Below are 26,590 nucleotides of genomic sequence, written 5' to 3'. Positions count from 1 at the left end.
GTACATACCAAAGGGGGCATTGTACTCAGTGATAGGTCTGATGAATGCCGAATACAGTGGAACAATGACTTCCTTAGACTTAGATGCCATACCTTTGTTTATAAGTTGCGCAACATAGAATAATTTCCTCACCACTGTAGACACGTGATGATCAAAGGCTAAGTCACTATCTAAGCTTGTCCCTAAGTTCCTGACTACTGGGTCAACTCTAACTGGTGTGTTATCAAGAGGATATTTACCAGGGATGGATGACTTCCCAAAGGATACTATTATGCATTTCTTGGCATTTAGTTTTAGTCCATGGCTCTGACACCAGTTGTTTGTCTATGTTAGCCCCTCCTGGAGAAAATTTGTGTCAGTGTGATTTTCAGTGACAGCTCCTAATTTGCAATCATCTGTAGATTTAGTCAGCCAGAGACCGCTGACATTGGCCTTGACTTCTGAGAAGTAAATGCCAAAAAGGAGCGATCCAAGGACTGATCCCTGAGGGACTCCACTTGTGACTAGCCTCTTTGTAGAGGTGGACTCCCAAATTCTAACTTCCTGGGTCCTGTCTGTGAGCCAGTTGGCTATCCACCGTGTTCCATGCAGTGTGCTGAATGGTCATGATTCTTGAGGTTGTAAAATAGGGATTGATTCACTAATTTAGCTGCTAAGGGGATGAATGTTATTGTATACAAGTCTGAATAGTTGGGAGCCTAATAGGAAGCCAATTACTTGCTTAACTAGAAGCAGTTTTCCTTAATTCTTAGTTAAGAGAGTGATGAACCTACAGATTTTATTGGCATTTGTTTTTGATGCAGATGCTAGCAAGGGAAGGTCTTACGTTATTTGAGAGAGGAGGATGCCATTAGAGATGGTCGATAGAAATGGGGATAGTTTGTTGGCTCAGAATAGCAGTGAGTTAACTGTTGCCATTCTTTCAGCTAGTATAAATATAAACACTTTATAATCATCGTTTAAAATTGAAATCTGCTAAATCAAACAGAAAAACAAGCAACTTAAACATAAAAATGACTGAGGAAAGCTATGGAAGTCAATGAAAAACTTCAGAACGAAGTTTATTTTACATAAAAAGATAAGCAGTTTCATATTTTTACATAGGAGTTCATCAGATAAACAAATTTTAAAAACTTGTATTTAAAACCCCCTTCGTTAAATCATATGATTCATAAAAGGCAAGTCAACCCTCCTATTAAAGGTGCACCTCCCTATTAGATTAAAAAAAAAATCTAAAATGCAATTTATTAACTCAGTTTATAAATTGAAAAATTAAGCATGCCACATATCTTAAATAAATATATTAACAAATAAAACCTTACATCATCTAGAAAGTACTGATGTGAAGTTGTTCAGTCTCGCCTTCATTCTTACTGATGGGTTCGGAGCCAATCCTCAGCTCCGAGTTGGCCAATTTGCAGAGCTTGAGGTCTCTTAGCTCGAGGCTGAAGCCCTATCCCACAATGCACCTCTACCTTCCCCAGATCTAGTTTCTGAAATGTTTCTGAAATAGACTTCTTCAACATACATTTGATGAACACAGACACAGGGCTACACAGTAATATACACCAGAAAAAAACACATTCCAATTCCCTTTTACACTTTGATAGTTGCCACCCTTATCATCAGAAGAAAAGTATTGTTAAGGGGCAGATGGTGAGGTTGTCGAGGCTGGTGAGCGACAATGTAACCTTCCAATAGGAAATGTTTATCCTAGTGGGGATGTTTTTGGAGAGAGCGGGTACCCTTTAAAACTTTCTTTGGGTACAAAGCGGGAGGTTGCGCAAAAAAGATCCAAGGCCTTTGCTCCCATTTTGACATCGGGTATAAACACAGCAGGAGTCTGTAAAAGAGACAACCCTGATGTATTTGTCTTAAAGTACAATGTATTGAGCTCACCCCTTATTGATGTGCTTATAAAAACATGGGAGTTATGTTTTGACGAACACAGTAAAGAAATGTTGGGACCCCAACCGAAGGTTGTTTTCAGTAGGGGTAAAAACATCAAGAACATACTGAAAAACAACAACCATAAATGGCACAAATCTTTGTTTAAATGTGGGGCATGTAGATTTTGTCGCTACATTAATGACGGACCCTATGTGGTAATACATGGATACAATCACACTTTGTCATGCCCGGGCAGATTCAGCTGCAACACCACAATGTTGGTATATGTGGCTACCTGTGTCAGCTGTTCTGCCTTCTATGTGGGCAAAACAGTACGCAGACTTAAGGACAGAATAGGTGTACATCTAAGAGCAATTAAAAACAGGGATGTTCACAATGCATTGTATGGTCACAGTACTGTTTGCACCAATTTCAAGAAATTCATTTTCTTTGTAATTGACCATGTGGCAGCTAACACAAGGGGTGGGGATGACAGACTCCTGGTTGAAAACAAGGAATATAAGTGGCAACTTAGGTTAAATGCCACGTATTCACCAGGATTAAATGATGGCATTTCATTCATGTCAGTTTTAAAACGGAGATCTTATGTAGTTTAGGGATACTCATGGTTATTATTCATTGCTGTTAGGGTTTGTGGGTTGTTCCAGGATGATTGTTTTTAATATTTATATTTTAAAATTAAAAATTTTGATGGTATAATAAGGGAATATATATATATATATATATATATATATATATATATATATATATATATATATATATATATATATATTTTCTATGTATCGATTTATATGTGTATTTTTATGTCCATTTTAATGTTTGCATTTCACATACACACACATACACACACACACACAATATGTAATGTTTGTATTTCATGGCATATTACGTTGTACCATTCTGATTGGTTTACTACTTGATTAACTGAGCTATTTAATTCATGGTCTATGTTTTATTCAATGACTCTGAAGAAGCCACATTGATAGCGAAAGCGCTTAGTCACTGGATTGGATTTTCTTATTCCAATAAAGTTGTAGTGACCTGACTGGTTGTTGGGATTCATTGTTTCATGATAAATTCAGAAAAGTCTGCTTTATTGCCATTGCAGCGTACAGTGTTTATAGGAGCAGACTTAGACATGGTCAGCATTTCCCTAAAGCTTCCTTCAGAAAGCGTGCTTACCCTAGGACAACAAATTGTGGATGATCTGTCAAAACACAAAGCACCAGCATCTCAGATTCTTAAGTTGCTTGTCACTATGGCAGCTGCGATTATTGCAATTCCCCTGGCGAGATCTCCCATGAGCATTCTTCAGTGGCTGCTATTCACACAGTGGACATTTCAGGACTTACCGATGAATCGCCCAGTTCTGATAACCAACTCTTGCAAGGACGATCTTCGGTGGTGGCTAATGTCCGAGACGGTGACTATGGGATGTCCATTTGTCCCCCCCCTGCTCCAGTTGCAATGGTGACCACGGACGCCTCCCTGATGGGGAAGGGGGCATTATCAGGGGCAGACAGCCCAAGGTACATGGCAGGTTCATGAGGCTCATTTGCACATAAACGTCCTAGAGATGCACGGTTTTCTTAGCATTGCAGTCCTTTCAAGACTCTCTTCCTCTAGGCACGATTGCGATCCAGTCAGACAAACATGTCTGTAGTCTGGTATATAAACAAGCAAGGCTGAACCAGATCTTACCCCCTATGTCGAGAGGCTCCAAGGTTATGGAAATGGGCAGAGTACACACAGCACTTTCTGATAACAATGCACATCCCAAGGAAATCCAATGTGATAGCAGACAAACTCAGCAGAACAATTCTGTTGCCTCATGAGTGGTCTTTCAAGAATGAAGTAGCGGAAATGATTTTCTGCAGATGGGGCCAGCCTTGCTGTGACCTTTTTGCAACCCCCACAAACACCAAGTGCAGTGACTACTTTGACCTGATCCCTCAACAGGGGCAATCCCTGACGGATGCACTCATTCATGATTGGCCTCCAGGACTTTTTTATGCTTTCCCTCCATTTCCCCTGATTCCCAAAAGTTTTACAGAAAGACAGTTTTCTGGACAGGACACTTATCTTAATAGCCCCATATTGGCCTCGTCAAATTTGCTTTCCCTTTCTGAAGCTTCATCTACTGGAGGAGCCTTGGATCCTGGACCTAGTGTCGGATCTGTTGACGCACTGATCAGGAGCTCTTCACCCTCCTCTCTTCAGTCCATCAAACTGACAGCTTGGCTGCTCCAATTCCCAGCATAACCAGGTTACAAAAATTATCAGAAGGAGCTAAACATATTCGTTTGTCTTCACATAAATCTTCAACCAGGAAACTTTATCTCAGTAAGTGGAAAATGTTTTCCATCTGGGCCCAGCAAAATAACATTGACCCTTTTCTGGCTTCCATTTTGGATATATTGGAATTTCTGACAAAACTGTTCAATGAAGGAGCTGCAGCAGCAACCATCTGAGTGCAACTGGCTGCTATTTCTAATTTTCATATAGGTGATTCTGAAAATGGTATGTCTAACAAGTTGGCTAAGGCTTTTTTGAAGGGTACAATGCACTTAAAACCACCTATCAGATCCCCTACTGCTCCATGGAATTTATCCAAGATTATTCTCCCGCCATTTGAACTTGCTTCTTCTTGTGTGCTGAAATATCTTTCTTGGAAGACCATTTTCTTGGTGGCTATTACATCTGCATGCAGAATTTCGGAGTTACAAGCCCTTTCTATTAAGAAGCTGCACTTGATATTTCACAATGATAGGGTTTCCCTCAGAACGAATCCATCGTTCTTACCAAACATTTGTTCCAAATTAACACTTAAATGATTGAATTACCTGTTTTCTTTCCAAATCACTCATATTAATTGGAATATATCCTTCACAAACTTGACGTCTGTAGACAACTTTGTTTCTATTTGGACAGGACAAAAGACCATAGAAGGGCTGATCAACTAGAAAAGGTGCACTGGTATCCAAATCTACCTTGTCTAAATGGCTTTCTGTTTGTATATCCTTTATTTACCATGAAGCAGGCATTGTGTTACATGACAAAGTCAAAGCTCATTCTACCAGATTCTGTAGCCTTTCTGACCAGACTACCTATTGATTCCATTTGTGCAGCTGCTACCTGGTCAAAGCTACATACCTTTATACCTTACTACAAGGTAGACAAGGCCTCTAGGGACAGAGCTTCGTTTGGGTCTGCTGCCCTTAGGCAGGTACTTCCGTGAGCCACCAAAGATTATGGTGCTGGGGATGCTGCCCATCACTAAGAATGAAGGTGAGATTGAACAACTTCACATAAAGTTATGTACTTACCATAACGTTCCATGTGAGTTGTTCTTTTCGCCTTCATTATTACGACCCCCCCACCTACCCCCATCCAATGTCTGGAAGTTCGAGAGGTTCTACGTTGGTTTTGGTTCTCCTGAGGAGTTTCCTCTCACTACTTGTCTTTATGATTTCCTTGAAATCTGGGATAGGTCTTAAGCTAGTTGGCAGCAAACAAGATCTGGGGAAGGTAGCGGTGCATTGTGGGATAGGGCTTTGGCCTTGAGCTGTTAGAGACCTCAAGCTTTGCAAATTGGCCGACTCGGAGCCAAGTATCTGCTCCAAACCCATCATTAATAATGAAGGAGAGAAGAACAACTCACATGGAACGTTATGGTAAGTACATAACTGTGTTTTAAAGATAAAAAGAAGTTAACAGCACAATGGCACATGCATTCAAATATATTTGCCAAGTTAGTTCTTTCCATTGTAAAAACAATGAAATCGGTCTATCCCCTACTTCTTGTTCAATACTATCAATGTCCCTATATTTGAAAGTATGCCCCTCATTTTCCACTTCATGTTTGCCAACGCATTATTCATCTTATTTTTCTTAATGCTATACTTATGTTCCTAGATACACTCCCTGAGCCAAAGATCTGTCCTGCCCATGTAAAAACATGGGCAGCATTGGCAAAGGGCTAAATATATTACCCTTCGTGTTTACAAACTGAACAAAAAACACATTTCTTCATAAACGATTCCTTCCTTTTAGTCCCTGTATTCTTCAGTAGATTTTTTACAATTCCTTCCTGTGAATTTTTGATTTTCTTTATCTCTCCTCAAACATGCATCCAAATAGGCTACTTCATCAGTTTTAGCCTCACAAGTAAAGGCAAGGAAATCAGTTGTATTGTTAATATAATTCATAAAAATAACTGTATAGTCCTTTTAATCCTTCCATGAAATAAACGTCATTCAAATAAAGTGTATACATAGATATCTTTTCCAAAACTGAGTTATTACCAAGTATAAATTTCCTTTTCCATTGAACCATTACTATATTGGCAGTACAGCTCCATAGCAACTCCCATTTTTGGTAAGTAAAATTGGCCTTCAAAAATTAAATAGTTATTACCAATTAATGAACAGCAAATCAGTAATTACTAATTATTTTAAACTTTCTTGTGTAAAGCTCTTCACTAATAAAAAAAACAGTAACCCATTGGATTTCTACATCCTGGAGAATGACTGCATGTAGGTTTTTGACATCAGTAGTCAAAATATTTCCTCTTCCTTAAATTCCAAGCTGTTAATAATTCTCAAAATCCAATAGTCCTTACATATTTGTTTTTCACCTTTAAGAGCCTTTTTTAACTTAACATCCAAATACTTTGCACATGCATATGTTATAGATTGTCTCCCATCAACTATTGGGTGTAAGGGTGGATTATTTAAATTCTTATGGAATTTGAGGGTACCAAAAATAACCGAAGTTAAAGGGGCTGTCATGTTCAAAAAGTTATATAAATCAACATCAATTCTCTGCTCTATAAACATATCCTGCAATTGCATATAAATCTCCTATATGCCCCATCAACCTGGTTTTTGGAAACTAGTTCATAACTATTTCTAAATTTTTAACATTCTGTCATTATCATGCACGTCCATCATGATCAACCCCCACCCCCTTTATCTGGCTTCATGACTCTTACTTTTTGTTGGCTTACATATTTTAAATTAATATGGTTCTGACTGTTTAAATTATCTTTAAAAACCTTTTTATTCCCGTTCCAGTTCCTTAAGTCTAATTCACATACCTTTTCAAATAATAGAAGAGTTGGATGAAGGGGTGGGTTCAACTTGTTCTATGTTCTAAATTCCTTTACTAAGCCATTGTCATTTAAAAAAAGGGCAGTATAAAATTAATTTTCCGGAAAAACAGTTTTATATTCAAAATTGTTAAGTTCATTCTCATACTAGGGTCAAATGCAAGTCCTTTACTTAATGTCTCTGCAATGTCTGCATTGATCAAACTGTCTGAGAAGTTATGAATTTTAAAATCCTCTTCTCGATTCGTAACTATGTACATAGTTTTATGAATATTCATGCTTGACTCCATTCTGGTTGGTTCGCACTTTGCACTCAATACCTCTTCCAGTTGCTGCTGTTGTCACATGATTGGTTGTTTGTGCTGGGGTTGGGGTGATTACATTGGCCTCTCTGGGAAGATGTATAAAAATCCTGTGCATGTGATTGGCTATTATGATTGTTCCCCTGATTAACCTGTTTTTTCTCCTCAATTGTTGAGGTACATTTCCATTAGGGATAAAGTTACCACTTGGCCGATCTACTAAGGCTTCGCCTTGAGTATTAATAACACTTTTGTCACTCGTCTAGTCAGGATATAATAGACGAGTCTTTATGGGCTCTGTTCAAGCAACTTTATTATGTACAAGCACATTACGATTATAGGTATCAACGTCAACTTAGGAAACTTGTATACAAACTAACTATATTCATTCTCACATGCTTGCTCTCTGGCTGCACTTTCAAAATGATGCTAGGTACAACACGTGCCTGCTATTTATATATGCACGTTCATCACTTGCTATGTTTCTTAGACACATCACCCACTGCGCTCTACATCCTCCCTCTTTGAGAAATAGATCATGCAATACAGAGCATATCAGTTAACATGCAAATAATACAAATAGCTTTTTTTGTCATGCATTATACAGAGCTATGTACTTATATACAGTTATGTCCAAGTCGCTATGTATCTCGAACCTGGTCTGGACGTGCGACCAAATTGTGTGATAAAAACTGGGAATTAAACTTAGCAACTGGAACTGTCTCTTCTGAATGTTCAACCGTAGGAATATGGGGAACATCCTCAGGGATGAAATCAGAAAGTAGAATATGTTCTGAAACAGGAGCATTGTCTGGATTGCTCTGAGGTCTAGAGTCTGTATCACAGGAACCATGCTGCAATAACAATTCTGGTACAGGAAGGAGATGTCTGCAATTTCTCTTGTACTCCACACCCTTGGATTCTGCAAAGTAGGATCTCTGCTCGGTACATATACCTGTTACTTGACCAATCCAGTCGAAACCTTTCGCAGTTTGTATCTGATTGTCTCTCCTTCTTTCAATGGATGAAGAAATCTGCTCCATTTGTAATAACTAGACTTCTGGATAGAATGCTTCTTGAATAATTGGGCTTTGATGGTTCTGTTGTTTTTAGCTTTAGGCCTCAATAACTGCACATTCAGCTAGGCCATTTGATTGTGGATATTCTGGACTACTGGTAACATGTACAAAGTCCCATTTTCTTGCAAATTTCTGAAATAAGTGACTAGTAAATTGAGTACCATTGTCCGAAATAATTTTTGTGTAGACTACCATGGGCTGAGAAATTTTTGTGTGGACTACCATGGGCTGAGAAATGACGTTTCAATTTGGGAATAACAGTAGTGGATGTTAGATTAGGTAGTAAGTTGATCTCAAACCAGTATGAATAAGAGTCTGCCAATACTAAATAATACTGATTGTTCCACTCGAATATGTCAGTGGCAACTGTTGACAAAGGTAGTTCAGGAACTTAACTTAGCTGAAGTGGTTCTCTTTGCAAATGTGGTTTAGTACTATTGCATACTGGACAAGAAGAAAGTACTTTATCAATGTATTTTGCTAGTGAAGGCCAAAATACTAGTTCTCTTGCCCTTCTTTTGGTTGAGTCGGAACCTGGGTGACCACGATGCAAAATCTTGGTATATTCATGTTGTAAGTAAGCAGGAGCAACAACTTTAGAACCTTTGAAAATAGTGCCATCTTCCATCAACATCTCATCTCTGTTAGGAAAATAGGTTTGCACTTCAGATGGTACACTAGGATGCTTCAACAGCCATCCAACATTAATGTAGTGGTTGAGCTTTTGCAAAATTGGATCAGTCTTTGTATGATCGTTCAGCTCATCAAGTCTTGTGGTTGAAAAATTATGCATTGCCATTACATCAAAGTCAAAATTCTCTGTGTCAAGCTGTTCTGTTGTATTTCTAGGCAATCTGGATAAGGTATTAACCAGATAAAGAAGTTTGCCTTTTGTATACACCATGTTGAAGTTGTACTTTTGCAATATGAGCATTCTTTTTTGTAATCTTGCTGGAGCTGAATGCATAGGTTTCTTTAGAATTATAACTAGAGGTTGGTGATCAGTTACAGTCTGAATAGCTCGACCATAAATATAATCATGAAACTTTGAACATGCAAATACTGTTGCCAAAAGTTTTCTCAATTTGAACATGCTGCATCTCAGTTTGGGTAAGTGTTCTACAGGTATAGGCTACTGGTCTGCCTTCCTGAAGAATAATTGCAACAAGACCAAATTTTGAAGCCTCACAGGAAAGTGTAACTGGTTTATTGACATCATAGTGTTTAAGGTCTTCAAATGCCTTCTGGTGATGTTCCAACCAAGAGCATGTAACATTTTTGCACGTTAGCTCTCTTAAAGGTGCCTTCAACTCACTGTAGTCTGGTGTAAATTTGCCTAGGTAGTTGACCTTGCCAAGGAAACATTGTAGAGTTTGAATATTATCTGGCAATGACATCTCAACAGTAACTGCTTGCTTAGATGGGTTTGATGTTAAGCCAGTGCTGGTAAATATATGGCCTACATACGTAACTTCTGGTAGCCTGAATTTGCACTTTAGAGGATTAAGCTTTAAGTTCACTACATGGGCTCTGTCTAGAACTCTCTTAAGGTTTCTGTCATGCTCTGCTTCACCACTGCCTCCAACCAATAAATCATCTACTATAATGGCACAAGGATAACCTGAAAAAATATGCTCCATTGCACCCTGGAAGACTTCACTTGCTGAATTTATTCCAAATGACATCCACAGGAATCTGTAAATGCCAAACAGGGTACCAAAAGTGATCAATAATGAGGATTTGCAATAAAGCATCACTTGCCAAAATTAAATTTTTGCATCCAAGACAGAAAAAACAGTGACATTCAGTATTAAGGCTGTGAACTCTTCAACTATACACATTGGATGATGTGGTCTCTCTGATGCTTTGTTCGAATCTCTTGGGTCAATACATATTCTGATTTCATCTGAGCCTTTCTTGTGGGATGCTACCATAGACAACACCCCTTCATTTGGTTCTGTAACTGGACAAATTACACCTTGCTGCACCATTTTAACCAACTGAGCTTCGACTTTATCTTGCATAGTTATTGGAACTTTTCTCACTGGTCTGACTACTGGACTGACCTCTGGGTCTAACTTCATGAAATACACAACTGGAAGTTTGCCCAACTTGTCGAAAACATCAGCATACTCTGAGAAAATGGCTTCAGAAAAATTGTCACTAGGACACGCACTTATATGATGAACTTCTTTGGTAAAAGCAAAGTAGATTGATTCTCAAGCTGTCTCTGAGATCCATTAATGACTGCACAGGTCTTTGAACTGCATAGAATGACAAGCTGTAACAGTTCTTAGCCAAATAACATGAAAGCGCTACTGAGCCTTCGGTTTGAATTTCTTCACCTCCTTAAGCAACAAGTTTCGCATTACTAGCCTCATTAGGTTCTTCATTAGTTCTCACCTTATCAAATGTGTCTGTATAACATTATACTTTGAACCAGTGTCTACTTTGAGCTTGGTGGATTTACCATTGATCTGGACAGTACAAAATGCTTTGTTCTTTGTCAACAAATTCTCTGCATCAACCCTTTCACCAATTATTGATAACACCATCTACATAGAAAGTAGTCTGCTACAATTCTACTTGATCAGTTTGTTTTTTTGAATGACCTTTCTTTGCAAAAGTGTGAAGCTTACTTGATTTGCAAAACTTTTGAAAATGGTTCCATTTGTTACACTTGTGGAATTGCTGACCAAATGCGAATCATTTTTCTGTTTTAGATTCATGATTGGTACCACAGTTGCAACAATTGTCAATAAAGCTGGATTTGGGTTTTGCTGATCCATGCGTGTACTACACTGAGCATGCTCCTTTCTTAGAACTTGCTGGTAAACTACATGGTTTCCCTAGTGAATTCAGCAGGGGCTGTGGCTTTCATGTACTTTGGCCTGCTTCTGTTTGCCACATGTTACATGCTATCTACATTTGCTCTGAATCCTGTTGAAATCATGCTCTTGTCACTTGGAAGCTTGTGTGTCTTTCTGTAACTTCATAGATTTGACAACTCTCAATGGCTTTACTCAACACTGACTCACTGTGATGAAGCAATATCTTTCTCACAGCAGCGCTATTAATACCACACACAAGCCTGTCATTTATTAACTCATTTTCACCAAATCAAAATGTTGTAGCTTTGTTTCTCAGGTCAGTAATTTAACCTGCAAAAGTTTCCCCTGGTTTCTGATATCTTGTGTAAAACAAATGCATCTCTAATATTTGTCTTGGGGTTGCACAGTTCCCTGAATTTGTGCTTCAAACACTCTGGGTCTTCCCTTGATTGAGCCTGTACAAAAGTATGACAATTTTCACCTTCTCCCTCCTATACTGCTGGTGCATGCACAAATGAATGCTCTCTTTCAATGGCCTCAGATTTAGCTAGGTTTAACAAAATTAATGCCTTGGTGCATGTATCTTTTTTTAGAATAATCTGCTTGTATACAACATCATACTTTTGCTCAAATATTCTCCCAATTCTCTGCAATATTCTGATCAAATACAAGTGGTGAGGGCTTTCGAAATCTGTCTACCATATTAATACATACCAGTGAAGGGTTTTGCAAACATGCACAAATACACACACATATGCCAGAAATTTATGCCAGTATTTTTTGTAACTTTGCTGAATGGCACAAGCCCCTGAATAACTGAATTTTACAAAATAAGTTTCTCATGCACTGTAACACTCTTGAAATTGTCATACAGCAAAAGTCATTTATCATTTTAAGATACATTTCAAATAACTGAACTGTGTGAATGAACTGGGCTGAAGAAGCTCAGAGCAAGAAACATTTCAAAGTAACTGCACTTTGCAAATAAACAGTACCCGGCACACTGAAACTTCTCCAAAATGGCTGTACTTCGCTAGATAATTCTTTACAGTGTGAGAAACACTCTGTAGTGGCGACACTTTGCAAATAGACACACCCAGCACCAGAAACTTTTTGAAATGGCTGTACTTTGATTGTACTTTATGAAATAGTTGCACTTTGCACACGAATAAACTTTTCAGAATTAATGCACAGTAATAAGCACACTCTATAAGCACTTTTACACACTTTGAGATACTTTGAATAACTCTAGTCATGCCCTTGATACAATACGAATTCATAGTTATGCCAAAACATAGCACTTTGCCAAAAAATATGTAATCGCCTTTATTTATGCTTAATGTGTCCTTTTTACCCTTGTTATATTAATTTTGCTCATTTAATCTCTTTTCATGTTCATTGTACTTTTCTTGTTGTTTTACTCCAAACATGTCCATTTTGCTTTAAACACATTTGTTTCACTTTAAGCCTATGTGTTATGTCAGATATCTTAATCTTAAATATTTTGCTTAATTAATAAACCTTTTCTGCCTCTCACTTGTTTAATAATGTGGTTTGTGAACTTGTAATGCTCTGCGGTATCTTTTTTTAAGTAAACTGTTTGTGCCAGTTTTCTTTACCTTTGGTTCTTTTCTGCCTCTTTTTCATGCTCGTTTCTCTTAGCTTACCTTCACTGTTATCTCTGCACCACATGGCTCCGAATATCAATCTCTGGAATCCCACATCTGACACCATGTCACTCGTCTAGTCAGACTGTAATAGACGAGTCTTTGTGGGTTCTGTTCAAGCAGCTTTATTATGTACAAACACATCACAATTATAGCTATTAATTTCAACTTGGGTAACTTATATACAAACTAGCTACATTCATTCCCGCATGCTTACTCTTTGACTGCACTTTCAAAATGGCACTAGGTGCAACACATGACTGCTATATATATATATATATATATATATATATATATATATATATATATATATGTATGTGTATATATGTGTATATATATATATATATATATATATATATACATGTGTATATATATATATATATATATATATATATATATATATACACACACACACACGTTCCTCACTTGCTATGCTTTTTAAAGACACATCACACACTGTGCTCTACAACTTCCATTAAGATTTTCCCCAGTCCATGCCATATTTTCTGAATGCTGGAATTTTATGCCCAATTCCTGCGAAGGTGGAGGGTGAGGATAGGCCATTCCGTTGGCATAATCAGATTTATTCCTCTTCATTTTCTTAATTTTCTTTGCCCTCTTGTTTTGCAAGGACTGTTCAAATTTAGTAAAGATTGTATGGTATTCAAATGTGTATCCTGAAAATAAAATGTCCTGTTTGATCATTTTATCCAAATTTAGTAAGCTCGGCTGCTGAACTCTCAATCTGTCTCGCATTATGCTTTACTATTACTTCCAGCAGTTCGCAGCCTTGTTTATCAAATAACTGTAACAGCTCAACATGTAACAGGGAATTCAAAACCAGGCTGGTAGGGTAATGCCATATATGGCACCCCCTTGGGAACCTGTTTATTTCTAATACATTCAATGAAGTACACATTTTCAAGTTGCAGTTTCTTATACTTCATTAGTTTAAAATCAGATTCACTAAGTTTGTCATTAAGAGTCTGCTTTTCTTTAACCATTCATTTAATACTGGAATGCCATCTTGTACTACCCAGTTCCCCACAGGTATTTCTAACAGTTATTGACTATTATTGATAGAAAAAGTATTTAAAGGTCTGAACCCTCCCCCATATTTGGGGATTGTCCCATTCATCCTTGTTGGTTAAAACTCCCATATGCATATTGCTAGAGTCAATATGAAGAAAAGAGGGGTTGTGATTTTGTTTTTATATGTTTGAGTTTTTTACATAGTAAGGAGTTCTGCCTTTAATAGGAGGGTTGAATTGCCTTTTATGGACCATGTGATTTAATGGAGGTGGTTTTAAATGGGTCTTTAAAATGTGTTATTTATCTGATGGAAGTCCTGTGTAAAATGACGAAAGTGCTTATCTTTGTATGTATAATAAACTTAGTTCTGAAGCTTTTTATTGATTTCTGGACTTTTCCTCAGTCTGTCAGTTGTTTTTAAAATTGAACTCTGTATATATGAATCTGGATCTAAAGGGTAATATAGCCACATGTATCCTAGAGAAACAATTGCTGGTTTATCGATGCCTATTGTAGGGAAATGCTTTGAAAGAATAATTTTGTCTTACTGATCACATACTGTACTTATTAACTCAGGACCTTGTTTAACTGTTTTATCATCAAAAGGTCTTGGCTTACAATTTGTGTTAAATTTCTATTCAAATGCAATAGAAAGTGATACAGGTATCCTTGTTTTTTTTTATGAAAGCATTTGATATTGTTCCCCGTGATTTTTATTTTATTTTATTTTACATTTGTTAACCGGGCTAGTCTGGCTGGATACATGTCCATTTTCAGCAGAGGCCGAGGAGAAAAGCCTCTACTATATACTATAACTTTAGTTTAGAGATAACAGTCAATCAAACAGTAAAAGAAAACAACATAATGACAAAAAAAAAAAAAAAAAAAATTGAATATACAGTATTACTTTGTTTGTGTAGCTGATACATACATGTATTTTTCACAGGGGGGAGGAGGAGGAGCCACCCTATCATACTAGAGACTAGACAAATTAACAAAAAAAAAAAAAAAAAAAAAAAAAAAATAAAGTAAAAAAAATAAAATACAATATATATAGAGATGAGAGTGCAGGTAGTGTATTGGTTATCAGTCAGTATTCAAGCAAGGGCATAGCCAGTGTTTTTTTTGTAAATTTTTTTTTAATTTTTTTTAAAAAGGTGAGAGGAGGAGGAGGTCAGTCCAGTGGTCAGTTAGAGAAATAAGATCCAATAGTGTTTGATTTCATAAGGAGACATAGGATCCTGTGTGTACTGAGCTTTGCATTTTACCCTAGAAAAGGAGACAGTTAAGTGGGAGGACAGTTCAGATAAAAAATGTTTGATCATAGTCGATCCTTGCTTTTCATGTGGTTCCTCAGGATTTGTTTAATGGTTTGTTTGTCTCTCTCCCAGGTTCAGATAACCTTTTTTGTTCAAACTTTGCTGCTGATTGCAAGCCTGGTACAGTGGTTTCTCAGATTGAATGTTTGATCTCCAGAATTACTTGAATAAACCATGACTTGAGGATGAAAACAATCTAGTCAAATTTAATATTAAACATGGTGTTTTGACTCTAGAAGAAATAATTTTGGATATCCTTATCCTTTTAATGACTCCATCTTAAAACAGATGCTGAGATACATATGTGGTATTGATTTTAACACCCAACAATTTTTTTTTAGACCTCCTATACCTATTAAATACCTAGCCAATTGCTACAGCTCTGCCTGTTCATTTACTAAGTGAGCTATAGCAGATCTCATTATGGCCATTATCCAAACAGCCATCCAGGTATTTCTGTTAGGTTAGCCATGCATTGGGAATGATCACTTCTTCATTTCTAGCCTTCCTTGGCTGGCTTCTCCAGCACAGAGGCACTAAAGCAAGGGAAGTTCATGTGTGCTGAGTGTCTTAGTACACCAAAAGCCAGATGATGTCTGTCTCTGTGTAGATGTTTGAGATATATATCCTGTCCAAAATCTTTCCTATCAGGTTCCAAAGTGCTGTTGCAAGAGTGCCAAAGAAACCAGATGCTGTTTGGAGGATGACATCACCTCTGGTCACCTGACTCTGGTACAGTACACACACACACACACACACACACACACACACAGCTTTGCTAAGATCTGTGGCAACATCCAAAAGGTATAACACAGGTTCAAACCTTCCACCCTCCCAGGGTTCTCTGATAAACATGCACATTTGATCAGTTACAACAATATAACCTAATATACATGCATACATTCTTTCTGTCCAGCAGGACCTACTGGTGATGCATTTTTAACACAAGTAGCTAAACTTTACAAATATATTTTAACTCCAACATCTGTACAAATCAGTGGGATAGTTAAATAACATATTCTTTACAAAACTCCAGCTAGCTATGCTGACATATGTACACATGTACTGCCCTACCCTCGCACAGAAAACACTGCCTCATAACATCACAGGCGCATACAGTCATGCGTAATAAAGGTTTGCAATTTTTTTCATGTTTGACAGCATCACTTTGTTCCTCATTTATTTACAAGCAACAGTCAATTATGTGCTTCAAGTCTCTTTTAAATAAGCCTGCCGGAAATCTGAAATATGTTTCTAGGGTTTCCAAGTTCCAAGATGGCCTCCTTCCTTGTGAGGCATAGTGCTTCCATATCTAGAACATTGTAACATCATCCCATAGCTCTTAATAGACATCATTATAATTTCTTTCTCGGAAATAGAGCTTTCTCTTCCCTGAGTCCTACTTATAGCGATATCTATCATCTAATCTAAGCCGTTTATCTAACCTGTCTTACTTTATGGAACTAATCTTTTATATTTCTGAAAATGTGGGACAGGTGCAAATGCTGTAAAAGATGATTAAATAATTTGTTGTTTTAAGGTATAGATAAGTTTGTTTGTTTAGATGCAGCAAAACAGCATGCACACTGTCAAGTTACTGTATACTGTGTTATATCACACTCATAGAGATCCAGGTAGTTCATTAGAACTATGTTATTTCTGCAAGTAACAGTTGTCTCATATACCATGCCCATGTATTTTTTATCTTACTCTGCTTCTGTGCTTTGTTTTTTGAATGCTTGTAAATTAATTTTGCCACTGACATGGGTCATGGCTGAAAAGGGACCAGCCTGTTTTGTGTAGCCTCTCCACCATATCAGAAAGTTAGACAGCTTATTCAGTACATTGTTTTATGATTGTTTGTTTTCTGTTTAGAAACTTCCTTGAAAATGATTGTGGAAACAAAGTCTTAATCATACAGAGTGACTTTGAAGATGGGTATCAGAGCACCAACTTGATTGCTTCAGCAAAGTAAGTGTTACAGGTTTGCATTTGTGTAGAGTAGCCTCATTTCATAATTCACTGATGTGCATATAATCTAGAGAAAAATATTGATGACTTTGTGTGCAGATAATTTGCAGAGACATATGGTTTATTTGAACTTAAGAATGCCTTTTTACTTTTTCTTTCTGCTGTGTAAACAAGTATTTCTCACTGTTGAATGTTTTTAACACCTTCATTAAATGCCCACATTTTAAATGGCAACACGAGTATATATACATTGATAGAAATGTGAACAAACAATATTAGCATTTTCCATTATTGTAATGCAGTATACCTATGTTTTCCTTCTAATGATTTTCATTCACACCAGCATCACCTAAATTGCTCAATTCCTGCCTTCCATTAAACCTCACTTCCCCTTCTGAACATTATTCTGCCTGTACTGTTACTACAAAATGACATTTATTTCAGTGAAATTTGCTCCTTTCCACTTCTGGTTCTTTTTTTATCTTTTTACAATATTCAGTACTTCAGTTACAGTTGGTTTAGATTCTGATTTTCATTTCTAGCAATTGTTTTGGCAGCCAGTAACATCAAACTTAGACTTTAGTGGTCAAGGCAATTCAGATTATATATATTATCTCAAAATAATCATTGCCTTAGTTACAATCATTTATTCCCTAACATTTCTGTCAAAATACTCTGCATGGCATTTTTAAAATCTGTCAACTCATTATGTTCCTAGTTACCTCTGTCTTCTACTTCACAGTTTCAGCATTTCCTGTACACCTGAGGAAAAATCTTCTGATGTCTTCTTGGGATATACAAATACGCAAACACTTCATGCAACAATCCTTAACTTACTGGGCTTTGCTGCATACTTGCAAGCCTTTCAGAGTTTTTTCTTTTGTAAGTCACCTTTCCATTCTCTTTTTCCAATCTTTTCTAACCTTCCCTAATTGATTCTTATGGTTATCCAGTAAATATTGTGTGCATCATAGCAATTATCCTTTTTAATAGCAACTTCTGCTCTAGGCACAAATGAAAATTTTACACACGCTCTTTTTTGTTTTTCCATTTAGCACTTCCTTATGTTATATGCTTCCAATACCTTGGTTCTTTTGCTAATTTCCTTCAATAAGTTCTAACTCCAGTTTACCTATTTTCTTTACTTTTGCTTACTGTCATTCCTGTTGATAAAACATATTTTTCCATTCCATTTTGGCTTAGTTCATAGAATATGTTTTGCTACCGTGTGAATATAGTATTCTGTATGGTTGTTGTTCTCTGTAAGGATATGTATTAAAAATAATAATCTGTCTTTTTACTGCTTAATCCCCCCTCCCCCATTTCACCATCACTTTTCACTTTGTTTTGTAACATTCTACTCTAGAGTATCCCTTCAAATTATATAATACTAAACCATCTTATTCTGTGGGGAGAAGTAATTTATCTCACTTAACATCTGTCCTCTTCCCCTCCCATAATATAATTTACTTTGACTCGTCTTTATTAATTATCATTCATAACTTTTCATTTGACTGATAAAAATACTCAAGACCTTGTGTATGTATGTGTGTGTGTGTGTGTGTGTGTGCATTTGATTACCGGGTTTGTCTGACTGAGCAATCCTGTTTTCAGCAGAGACCAGGGCAGAAGAGCTCCACATACATGACAATCATAAAAATACAAAAGCTTCACATACATGATAAAAATACAAAAGTCAGAGATGAGTACAAATTGTTAGAGTGAGCAAACAATAGTATTTTGTGGCATAGTATGAGAAGTTACAGAAGTATACAATATGTAGAGTGTACAGTAGTAAAGCAGAAAATATAATGTATTTGAGTAAGAAAGTGCAGTAATACTATATCTATACAGTTATATTCATTTATTTAAAAATACAATTTGTTATGGTAGTTTTTTTTTTTTTGTGTGTGTGTTTGACCTTTGAGTAGTGCCAAAGGAAGATTTATCTGAATGGTGGTAGAAGGGCTAGCAGTGGTCAGTACGTGTACTTTGCCAGATGAGATTGAGGTGGGTTTTTAATTGGGTTTTAAAGATGGGAGTGCTGTTTTGCAATCTGATATCTGGTGGAAAAGTATTCCAGATTTTAGCAACTGTGTAGGAGTAGAGGAATTTGCCAGCACTGTGTCTATACTTAGCTACTTCAAGAAGGGCTTTATTTGTGGATCTTAGCTGGCGAGCAGAATTGTGAAAGTTGAGTAAGCCTGAGAGATTAGGACTCTTGTTTGGGCAGTACAGCAAGTAATAAGCTATGAGGAGTTGATTATAGTTTAGTAAGTTGGTGAGTTCTAGCCAGCTTAATTGTTTTAGTGAGTGACAGTGGTGGGAGCAGAAATTAGAGTTGGTTGCGAATCTAGCTATTTTATTATAGCACATGGACAATTTGTGTAGGTCTATCTTGTTAAGGTTTGTTAATACAAGGGATGCATAGAGCAATGTAGAGAGATGGTGAGTTTTGGATATAGCAATTTTGGTGTTTTTGTTAGATAGTTTTTGCAGTGGTATAGGGTTCCAAGTGTTTTATGGACTTTGGATATGGTTTGTGCTATATGTTTGTCAAACTTTAGGTTTTGGTTAAGTATTACACCAAGAAGTTTAGCTTGTGGTACTGGGGAGGCCTGTGTGTTATTCGCAGAATCAATAGAGAAAAGAGCAGACGAGTCAATCGTTTTGGTTGGGTGGAAAAGCATAAGTTGAGTCTTTTTGGGGTTAAGTATTAGTTGTCAGTTTTTTAACCAGTTTTCAATATTGGAGAAGGCCTCTTGGGTTTTTGTCTGGAGTGTGAGTGCTGAACAGATCAGTGTAGTATCATCTGCATAGTGGACTATTGTATCTTGCTGGGTGGCGGTGTGGAGGGTGTTTGTAAAGATGACTCGATGGGTGGTTTGGATTACTTGAATACAAAAACTTCCATGAGGATGATTACACACCAGCGGAGACAAACAGCTGCTATGGGATTGGGAAAAAAAAAAATATATATATATATATATATATATATATATATATAAACACATATACATACATATACATATATAAAAAAATATATATATATATTATATTATTGTGTGTGTGTGTGTGTGTGTGTGTGTGTGTATATATATATATATATATATATATAAAAAAAAATATATATATATATTATATATATATATATATATATATATATATATACATACATATATATATATATATATATATATATATATATATATATATATATATATATACACATACACAGGATTAGGAGTGTGGCCTAATGGTTAAGGTGTTTGCCTTCAAACACAAGGTACAGGGTTTGAGTCTCACAAGGGCAATTAGCCTAGTACTAATCTATGAATCTATGAATCTACATACATGTACATATATATATATATATATATATATATATATATATATATATATATATATATATATATATATATATATATATATATATATAGATATAGATATAGATATAGATATAATTAAACAGGCTAAAATCATTGTATGTTTTTCACTGTCTATATCCATAATCAATTGCTTTGATCCTCTCAGTTTTTGTATTATCTTTTGTTTAGTCTCTTCTTACATATCCTTAGCTGCTGTAGCAGAATTAATTTTTTAAGTGAAACACCTAAATACTTTATTTTATTATGTACCCATACGTATGGATATTGCTGAACCAAGACGTGTGGATGCATAGTTTGCTGCTTTAACCTTTGTTTGACATTCATTTATTTTATATGCCAGCATATCTGAAACTGTCTCAACCTGTTCTGCAAAACAGAGTGGTCTTTTTTCTGGATTTATTAAGTACAGCAAAAAATCATATGGTAAATAGTTATATTTTATTATCACCATACCAGTTATAAAGTTGAATTTTGTGAGTCCCTTATTTTCTTTGTTCTGTTCAAACATCAAACACAGCTATAGAATGAGGAAGCATTCCATCTTAATTTTTTCATCTTGCTCTTCACACATCCTCTATATTAATCCTGATATTGTTTAGGAGTGCACATGCTACCATTACCCTACTGAAAACATTCTAGCTGACTCTACTGAATGCTTTTTCACCTTCAAGACCCACCAACAATAACAATGTTTTCTTGTACTCTGCTTCCATCTGTATCATTATTGTTCTATTAATGTTGTCATATGTTTGCCTCTTCTCCCCAAAGCCAACTTGAACCATATGTGTCAATTCTGGTAACTCGTTTGTCATCCTCTTAGCTGGTATAAACACTTTATAATCATGGTATAAAATTGAAATGATTCTATATGAAGCCAGGTATGAAGGGTCTCTACCTTCTTTGGAATTTACAGCTGCTTCCTTTTTTTCCAGGATGCTGGTACTCACACCTCCACTTTTAAAATGTTGTTAGATAAAACATTCCAAATTGTTATCATTTTCTTCCCTCCTCATTTCCAAACACCATAGGTGTACCATCTGCTTATGGAGCCATTCTGGTTGATTGATGATATATCACCATTGTCATCTCATCTCTTCTTATTTTAGCTATAAATTGTTGACCCTCATATTCCTCTAACCTTGGCATAATTAAGTCTTCCATAAATATTAATTTTGTGGCTTTTTCTGGTTTCCCCATTCTTCTAATTTATATCAATATTCATAACATTTCAGACATGTGTGTGATAACTCCATAAGATCTCTGGTTGTTTTTCTTGTCATAGGCTCCTTAAGTTTGGTTACAGCCCTTTCTGCTTTCTGTTGCCCAAGTAATCATTATAAAGGATTTTGTGGCTCATTCTGAGGTGAGTGAAATCCTGTGAATCTGGTGATTTAGAACTCTGATGTAAAAAAGGTATGTTACTTTGCACAGCCATACGGTATCATATTTATTTATGTATGGCATTTCTTGTTTGCTGTCAGAGATGAGTGCTTATGTACTTTATGAACTTGTGGCTCTTCATTTCTTACACAGATCTCATCATAAACACAAAAACACTCCTCTAATGGTGAAAGGACTCCCAGACAAGCTGGTAAAACCGATAAATACACAATAAAGAAGACCAGAAGTCCAACATCCAGTGTTTAATCAAGGCATACACAGTAAAACGATAAAAGCAGAGCTTTCAAGTCACAAGACCCTTCTTCATTGCATGACATACAGTGTAACAAGTTGCTCTTGTATACAAACCACCAGCCAATAAAAAATAGTAATTCAAACATGTGATACGGACACCTGAATGAAAACACATGACTGCAGTATTGCATTACAAAATATCTTGTTTTGTTTTTAAAACTGGTTTCAAGCTGTTACATGCAGACCCGGGGGTTTATCAGCCCTAAAAAAATGTATCCACTTATATTCTAAATATTCAGTCTTCTTTACTAAATCACCTCCACAAAGGCCTATGGATACTTTTTGCAAAATCTTAAATCTAAATTTATGCTCATCCCCGCAAGTAGAAATATGCCTAGCTAACACATTAGTTTCAATATTTCTTCTAATATCATTTAGGTGGGCACTAATTCTCTCTTTCAGTTTTTTATTTGTTTTTCCTATATAAAATCTTTTACAATATATACAGTTTGCAAAATATACCACATTTAAGAGGTATTTACATGCACGTGTAGATCTAAATGTAAATATTTCTTGACTTACTGGATGTTTAAAATGCATTTCTGTACTGATCTCTTTACAGAATATGCAGTTTAGACAAGGTACAATACCAGGTTTGTTTATTTTGGGTATACTGCTTTTCCTTGTGTTAAAGTCTTTATAACAAAGTATCTGTTTCAAGTTATTTTCTTTTCTTTTTTATACACATATGTTTGTCTGTTTCTCACAATGCTTAAAATATCATAATTAGTACTTAAAATGCTCCAATTATTTTGTATAACTTTTGCACTTGGCTGGTGTATCTGTTATACTGCATTATATACCTAAAGTTGTAATCAAAATTCCTAGTTTTCTCACTAGTCAAAGTAGCATTGTGTGGGTCAAAGTGTATATAAGGTTTGGCTAGAGTAGATATCACTCTTATAACTAAAGCCTTTTGTATTACTAACAAGTGCCTGATCATAACATCTATCTAAAAAATCATTCTCCATATTATTTTACTCAGAATGAAAATTATCTTCTTTTGTACATAACCTACTTGCTCTTAAAATTTGGTTTTTCACCACACCTTTGTATATATGCCTTGGATGCATACTTTCTGAATGTACATATTTTGTCCCTTAAACATTCTTCCTTTAAATCATGGTCAAACTTGTGCTTTTGTGTAGAAATAACTTGTACTTTTGTTTAGAAATGTTCCAAAGTCATTAAGGCTTTCAGTGTCAGCTTGCCATATTAAAAGGTTGTTGTCAACAAAACATTTAAAAAATACTAAATGTTCACTTCTAAAGGAGTCATTCCCATTAAAAATAAATAGTTCTCATCTGCTCAATACAAGATTAGCACAAGTATTGGCTTCTGGGGTGCCCATAGCAGCACCCAGTTTTTGGTGGTAGAACTTATCATCATATAAAAAGATATTGTTCAACACAATATCTAACGTAGAATATTGGATGCTAAAAAAAAAACACTGTTTACACAAAAATTCTTTAATAGACTCCAATCCATAATCATTGGGAATGACCATAAATAGCAATTGGAAGATGGGAAGAACAATTTATTTTTGTGAATGTAATGGGGTTGAATTTAGATGAACTCATGACTAGTTTCTTGATCTGTTTTTTTGGGATGGGTGGGCAGGTGCGGGTAATGAATGCGGGAAAGGTGATCACTAACGGAGTTAGGAAGAGTTCCAGCTGATAATATCTTAAAAGGGTCTGAAAGTAGGATCCAGTCTAAGATGGATCCTTCATTGGTTCTGTTATATCTAGAAGTGGAGGTTATCAGTTGCATATACTGAAATAGGTTTATGCAGGAGGAAGCTGTTTTAGGGAAGATGTTAGACCAGTCGATGTTCACATCACCTAGGATGATTTTCATTTTTTATAGTACAGGAGGTCCAGGATAAAATTTCCTCTAGTATTGGTATGTAGCTTCCTGGGGGAATGTAGAGGACTATGATACATAGTTTTTTGGAACAAATAATTTCTAAGAAGGCGATCAAGATTTCAGTGTTTTGGAACTGTGGGATCTGGTCAGTGAATGGGATGATGTTAAGGGTATTAGGGTAAGTGATGGCCACACTACCACCTTTCTTGTTGCATATAAGCCCTTAATATGCTGCAGTTTCAGGGGAGTATTTCAGAGTCCTTAATGTTGAGTTTAGCTAGGTCTCTGTAGCAGCTAGAATGTCTGTTTTGTTTAAAGCTTGCCAGGTATGTAATTCAGAGGTCTTATTGCAGAAGCTTTATAAGATTAGTGTAGTTATGTGTAAAGATTTAGGGCCTTTCGAATGGATTATTTTGGTTGAGGAGTGTAAGACTGATGGACCTGGGTTGGAATGAATGTCACCAGATTGGACTAGGGTAGAGAGTGTGTGAGAAATTTGGTGTGGGATATGCAAGGGTTTGGAGCTAATATAATGAAGTATGTGGTAACAGGAAATGTATGTCGGATGTGAATTATGGTCTTTGGAGAAGATATACATTTTAAGGCAGAAGAGAGGGTTTATAGCACACAGGCTAGGGCTAATTTTTGATTAGGAATGATGTGAGGTAGCTATAGAGGTAGTTATTGAGTTTGTTTTTGCGGGTAAAGATTTGGTGTTGATTGAGGTGGCATGTATGAGCAGTTGAATCAGCAGAACAATTTGGGTTAACAGTACTGATTGTAGAATGGAGGGGGCCATGAGGAAAGATTGACACTAGTTGAGGAAGACAGCGCAGAACAAGGTTGAGGCATGGGGAATGGCTAGGGGTGAAGGGGAGATGCAAAGCGAGTATAAATGTATTTGAAATGGGTGTAAGGTATGGGAGCAAAGTGAGTGCAAGTGAAGCGATGGGCGAACAGAGCTGGCAGGACCCAGGTTGCAGCATCATACGCAACAGAAAAAAAAAACAGTAAGCTAAGCAGCAGTGTTTGTTGTGCTTAACTGCATATTACTTTGATTTTCTTTTGTCATTTAGGGATGATAATGTATGTATCAATTTGACAGTTGCCTAAGCTGGCAAAGGCAAGGTAGATATTTGAAGTTAACTAAAGTACAGGGATTTGGGGGGAGAGGGTCAAAAAAGGTTGCAGCAGCAGTATGAGATGAACACTAAGTTACTGGTAAAATCAGTAGGCTGAGGCATTAGATAAGGAGTCTGAATGGAAGTTTACAGTATGAACAGTCATGAGAAAAGTTAGGTTGGCCTCGGTGATGCCACTGAGTATGTTAGAAACCGTATACAAAGTAAAACTATATTAATTTACAGTCCACATACATTTATGCCTTATTAGTCTTTGTTAGAGAGGAAGCTTTGGCAACAGGTTGAAGGGTGTTGGTTTTTTTCAGGGCACTGTTTGTATTGAAGCAGAAGACTGCCTTAATAACTTATATTGCAGTCTCACCATTCAGAGTAAGCACATTACTGTTGTTGTTCTTGGGCAATCTCTAGTATGGGGCAGAATGGGAAAAGATCCATTACCTAGAATTCTTATATGTGTCCCTGGTTCGACTCAGATCTCTATCACATATCTTTTGGGGGACCATTTTTTTCCAAACAAAGTTAGCCTGAGAGCAGCCTTGTTGTAACTGGTGTCAGGATAGGAGCATTCAGCAGCAGCTGTCATCTCTGCACTATGCACCTATTAAGGCTACAGTGGTTCACTCATTTTTACTTATTTTTGTCCTATTTGATCAAGTCTATCCTCCCAGTGACTTGGAAATTGGGATTCACATCCCTCCCTCTACCTGTTCAAGACCATCTGCAATTAAGGATGGATCCTACTATATTTCTTTGTAAATAAGATCTAACCAGAGAATAAGGCCTAGCATGGTTTTCCAGGGTGGTCATGATATAAACCCTACCCCAAAAATAAGCCCCAGTTAAGCTTGTCAACAACACACGACGGAGGTGTTGAATTATAAAATAATATTATTGACACCCGTTGACTGAGGTTATCATACTCTACTCACCATTTTTGGACCATTCGGACAAGCAACTTCTTGTCTTTGCAGAAAGTCATAAGATTCTTTGCCCGGGAGTCCTCCACAATTCTTACTGCAACCCTAACCATCACTCACATTTGGCGGTTGAGATCCTTGGACCATAAACACTGGCAGGCATATTTTGGTCGATCAACATACAGACAATATGCGTAAGGCACACGCACGTGATAGTGCATGGTTGTGGGTGTACCTTCTCTTTATAAACAGCGTCATTTTGTGTTGCCACTCCAGTCTCGTAAGTCTTCAAATTACCCCTCCCAGAAAAGATGAGTGCAAAAAGAAAGAGCTATTCGGTCGCGTACAAGAAAGGA

General features: G+C 36.5%; 1 protein-coding gene across 1 annotated transcript in view; it reads left to right on the top strand.

Annotated features, from left to right (window-relative positions):
• The window catches only part of RNF213 (ring finger protein 213), a gene marked incomplete in the record, with an annotated part of 2,890,576 nt that overhangs the window by 1,636,328 nt on the left and 1,227,658 nt on the right, over positions 1-26,590 (top strand). The window contains 1 exon segment of the mRNA XM_044069632.1: positions 17,127-17,222. Coding sequence (XP_043925567.1) covers positions 17,127-17,222 — 96 coding nt within the window.

The sequence above is a fragment of the Protopterus annectens genome, chromosome 4.part0 (assembly GCF_019279795.1).
Source record: "Protopterus annectens isolate FY-2018-M chromosome 4.part0, PAN1.0, whole genome shotgun sequence".
In the NCBI taxonomy this organism is placed as follows: Eukaryota; Metazoa; Chordata; order Ceratodontiformes; family Protopteridae; genus Protopterus; species Protopterus annectens.
The sequence above is the reverse complement of the archived record's forward strand: the minus strand, read 5'-3'. Positions and strand labels throughout refer to the sequence as shown.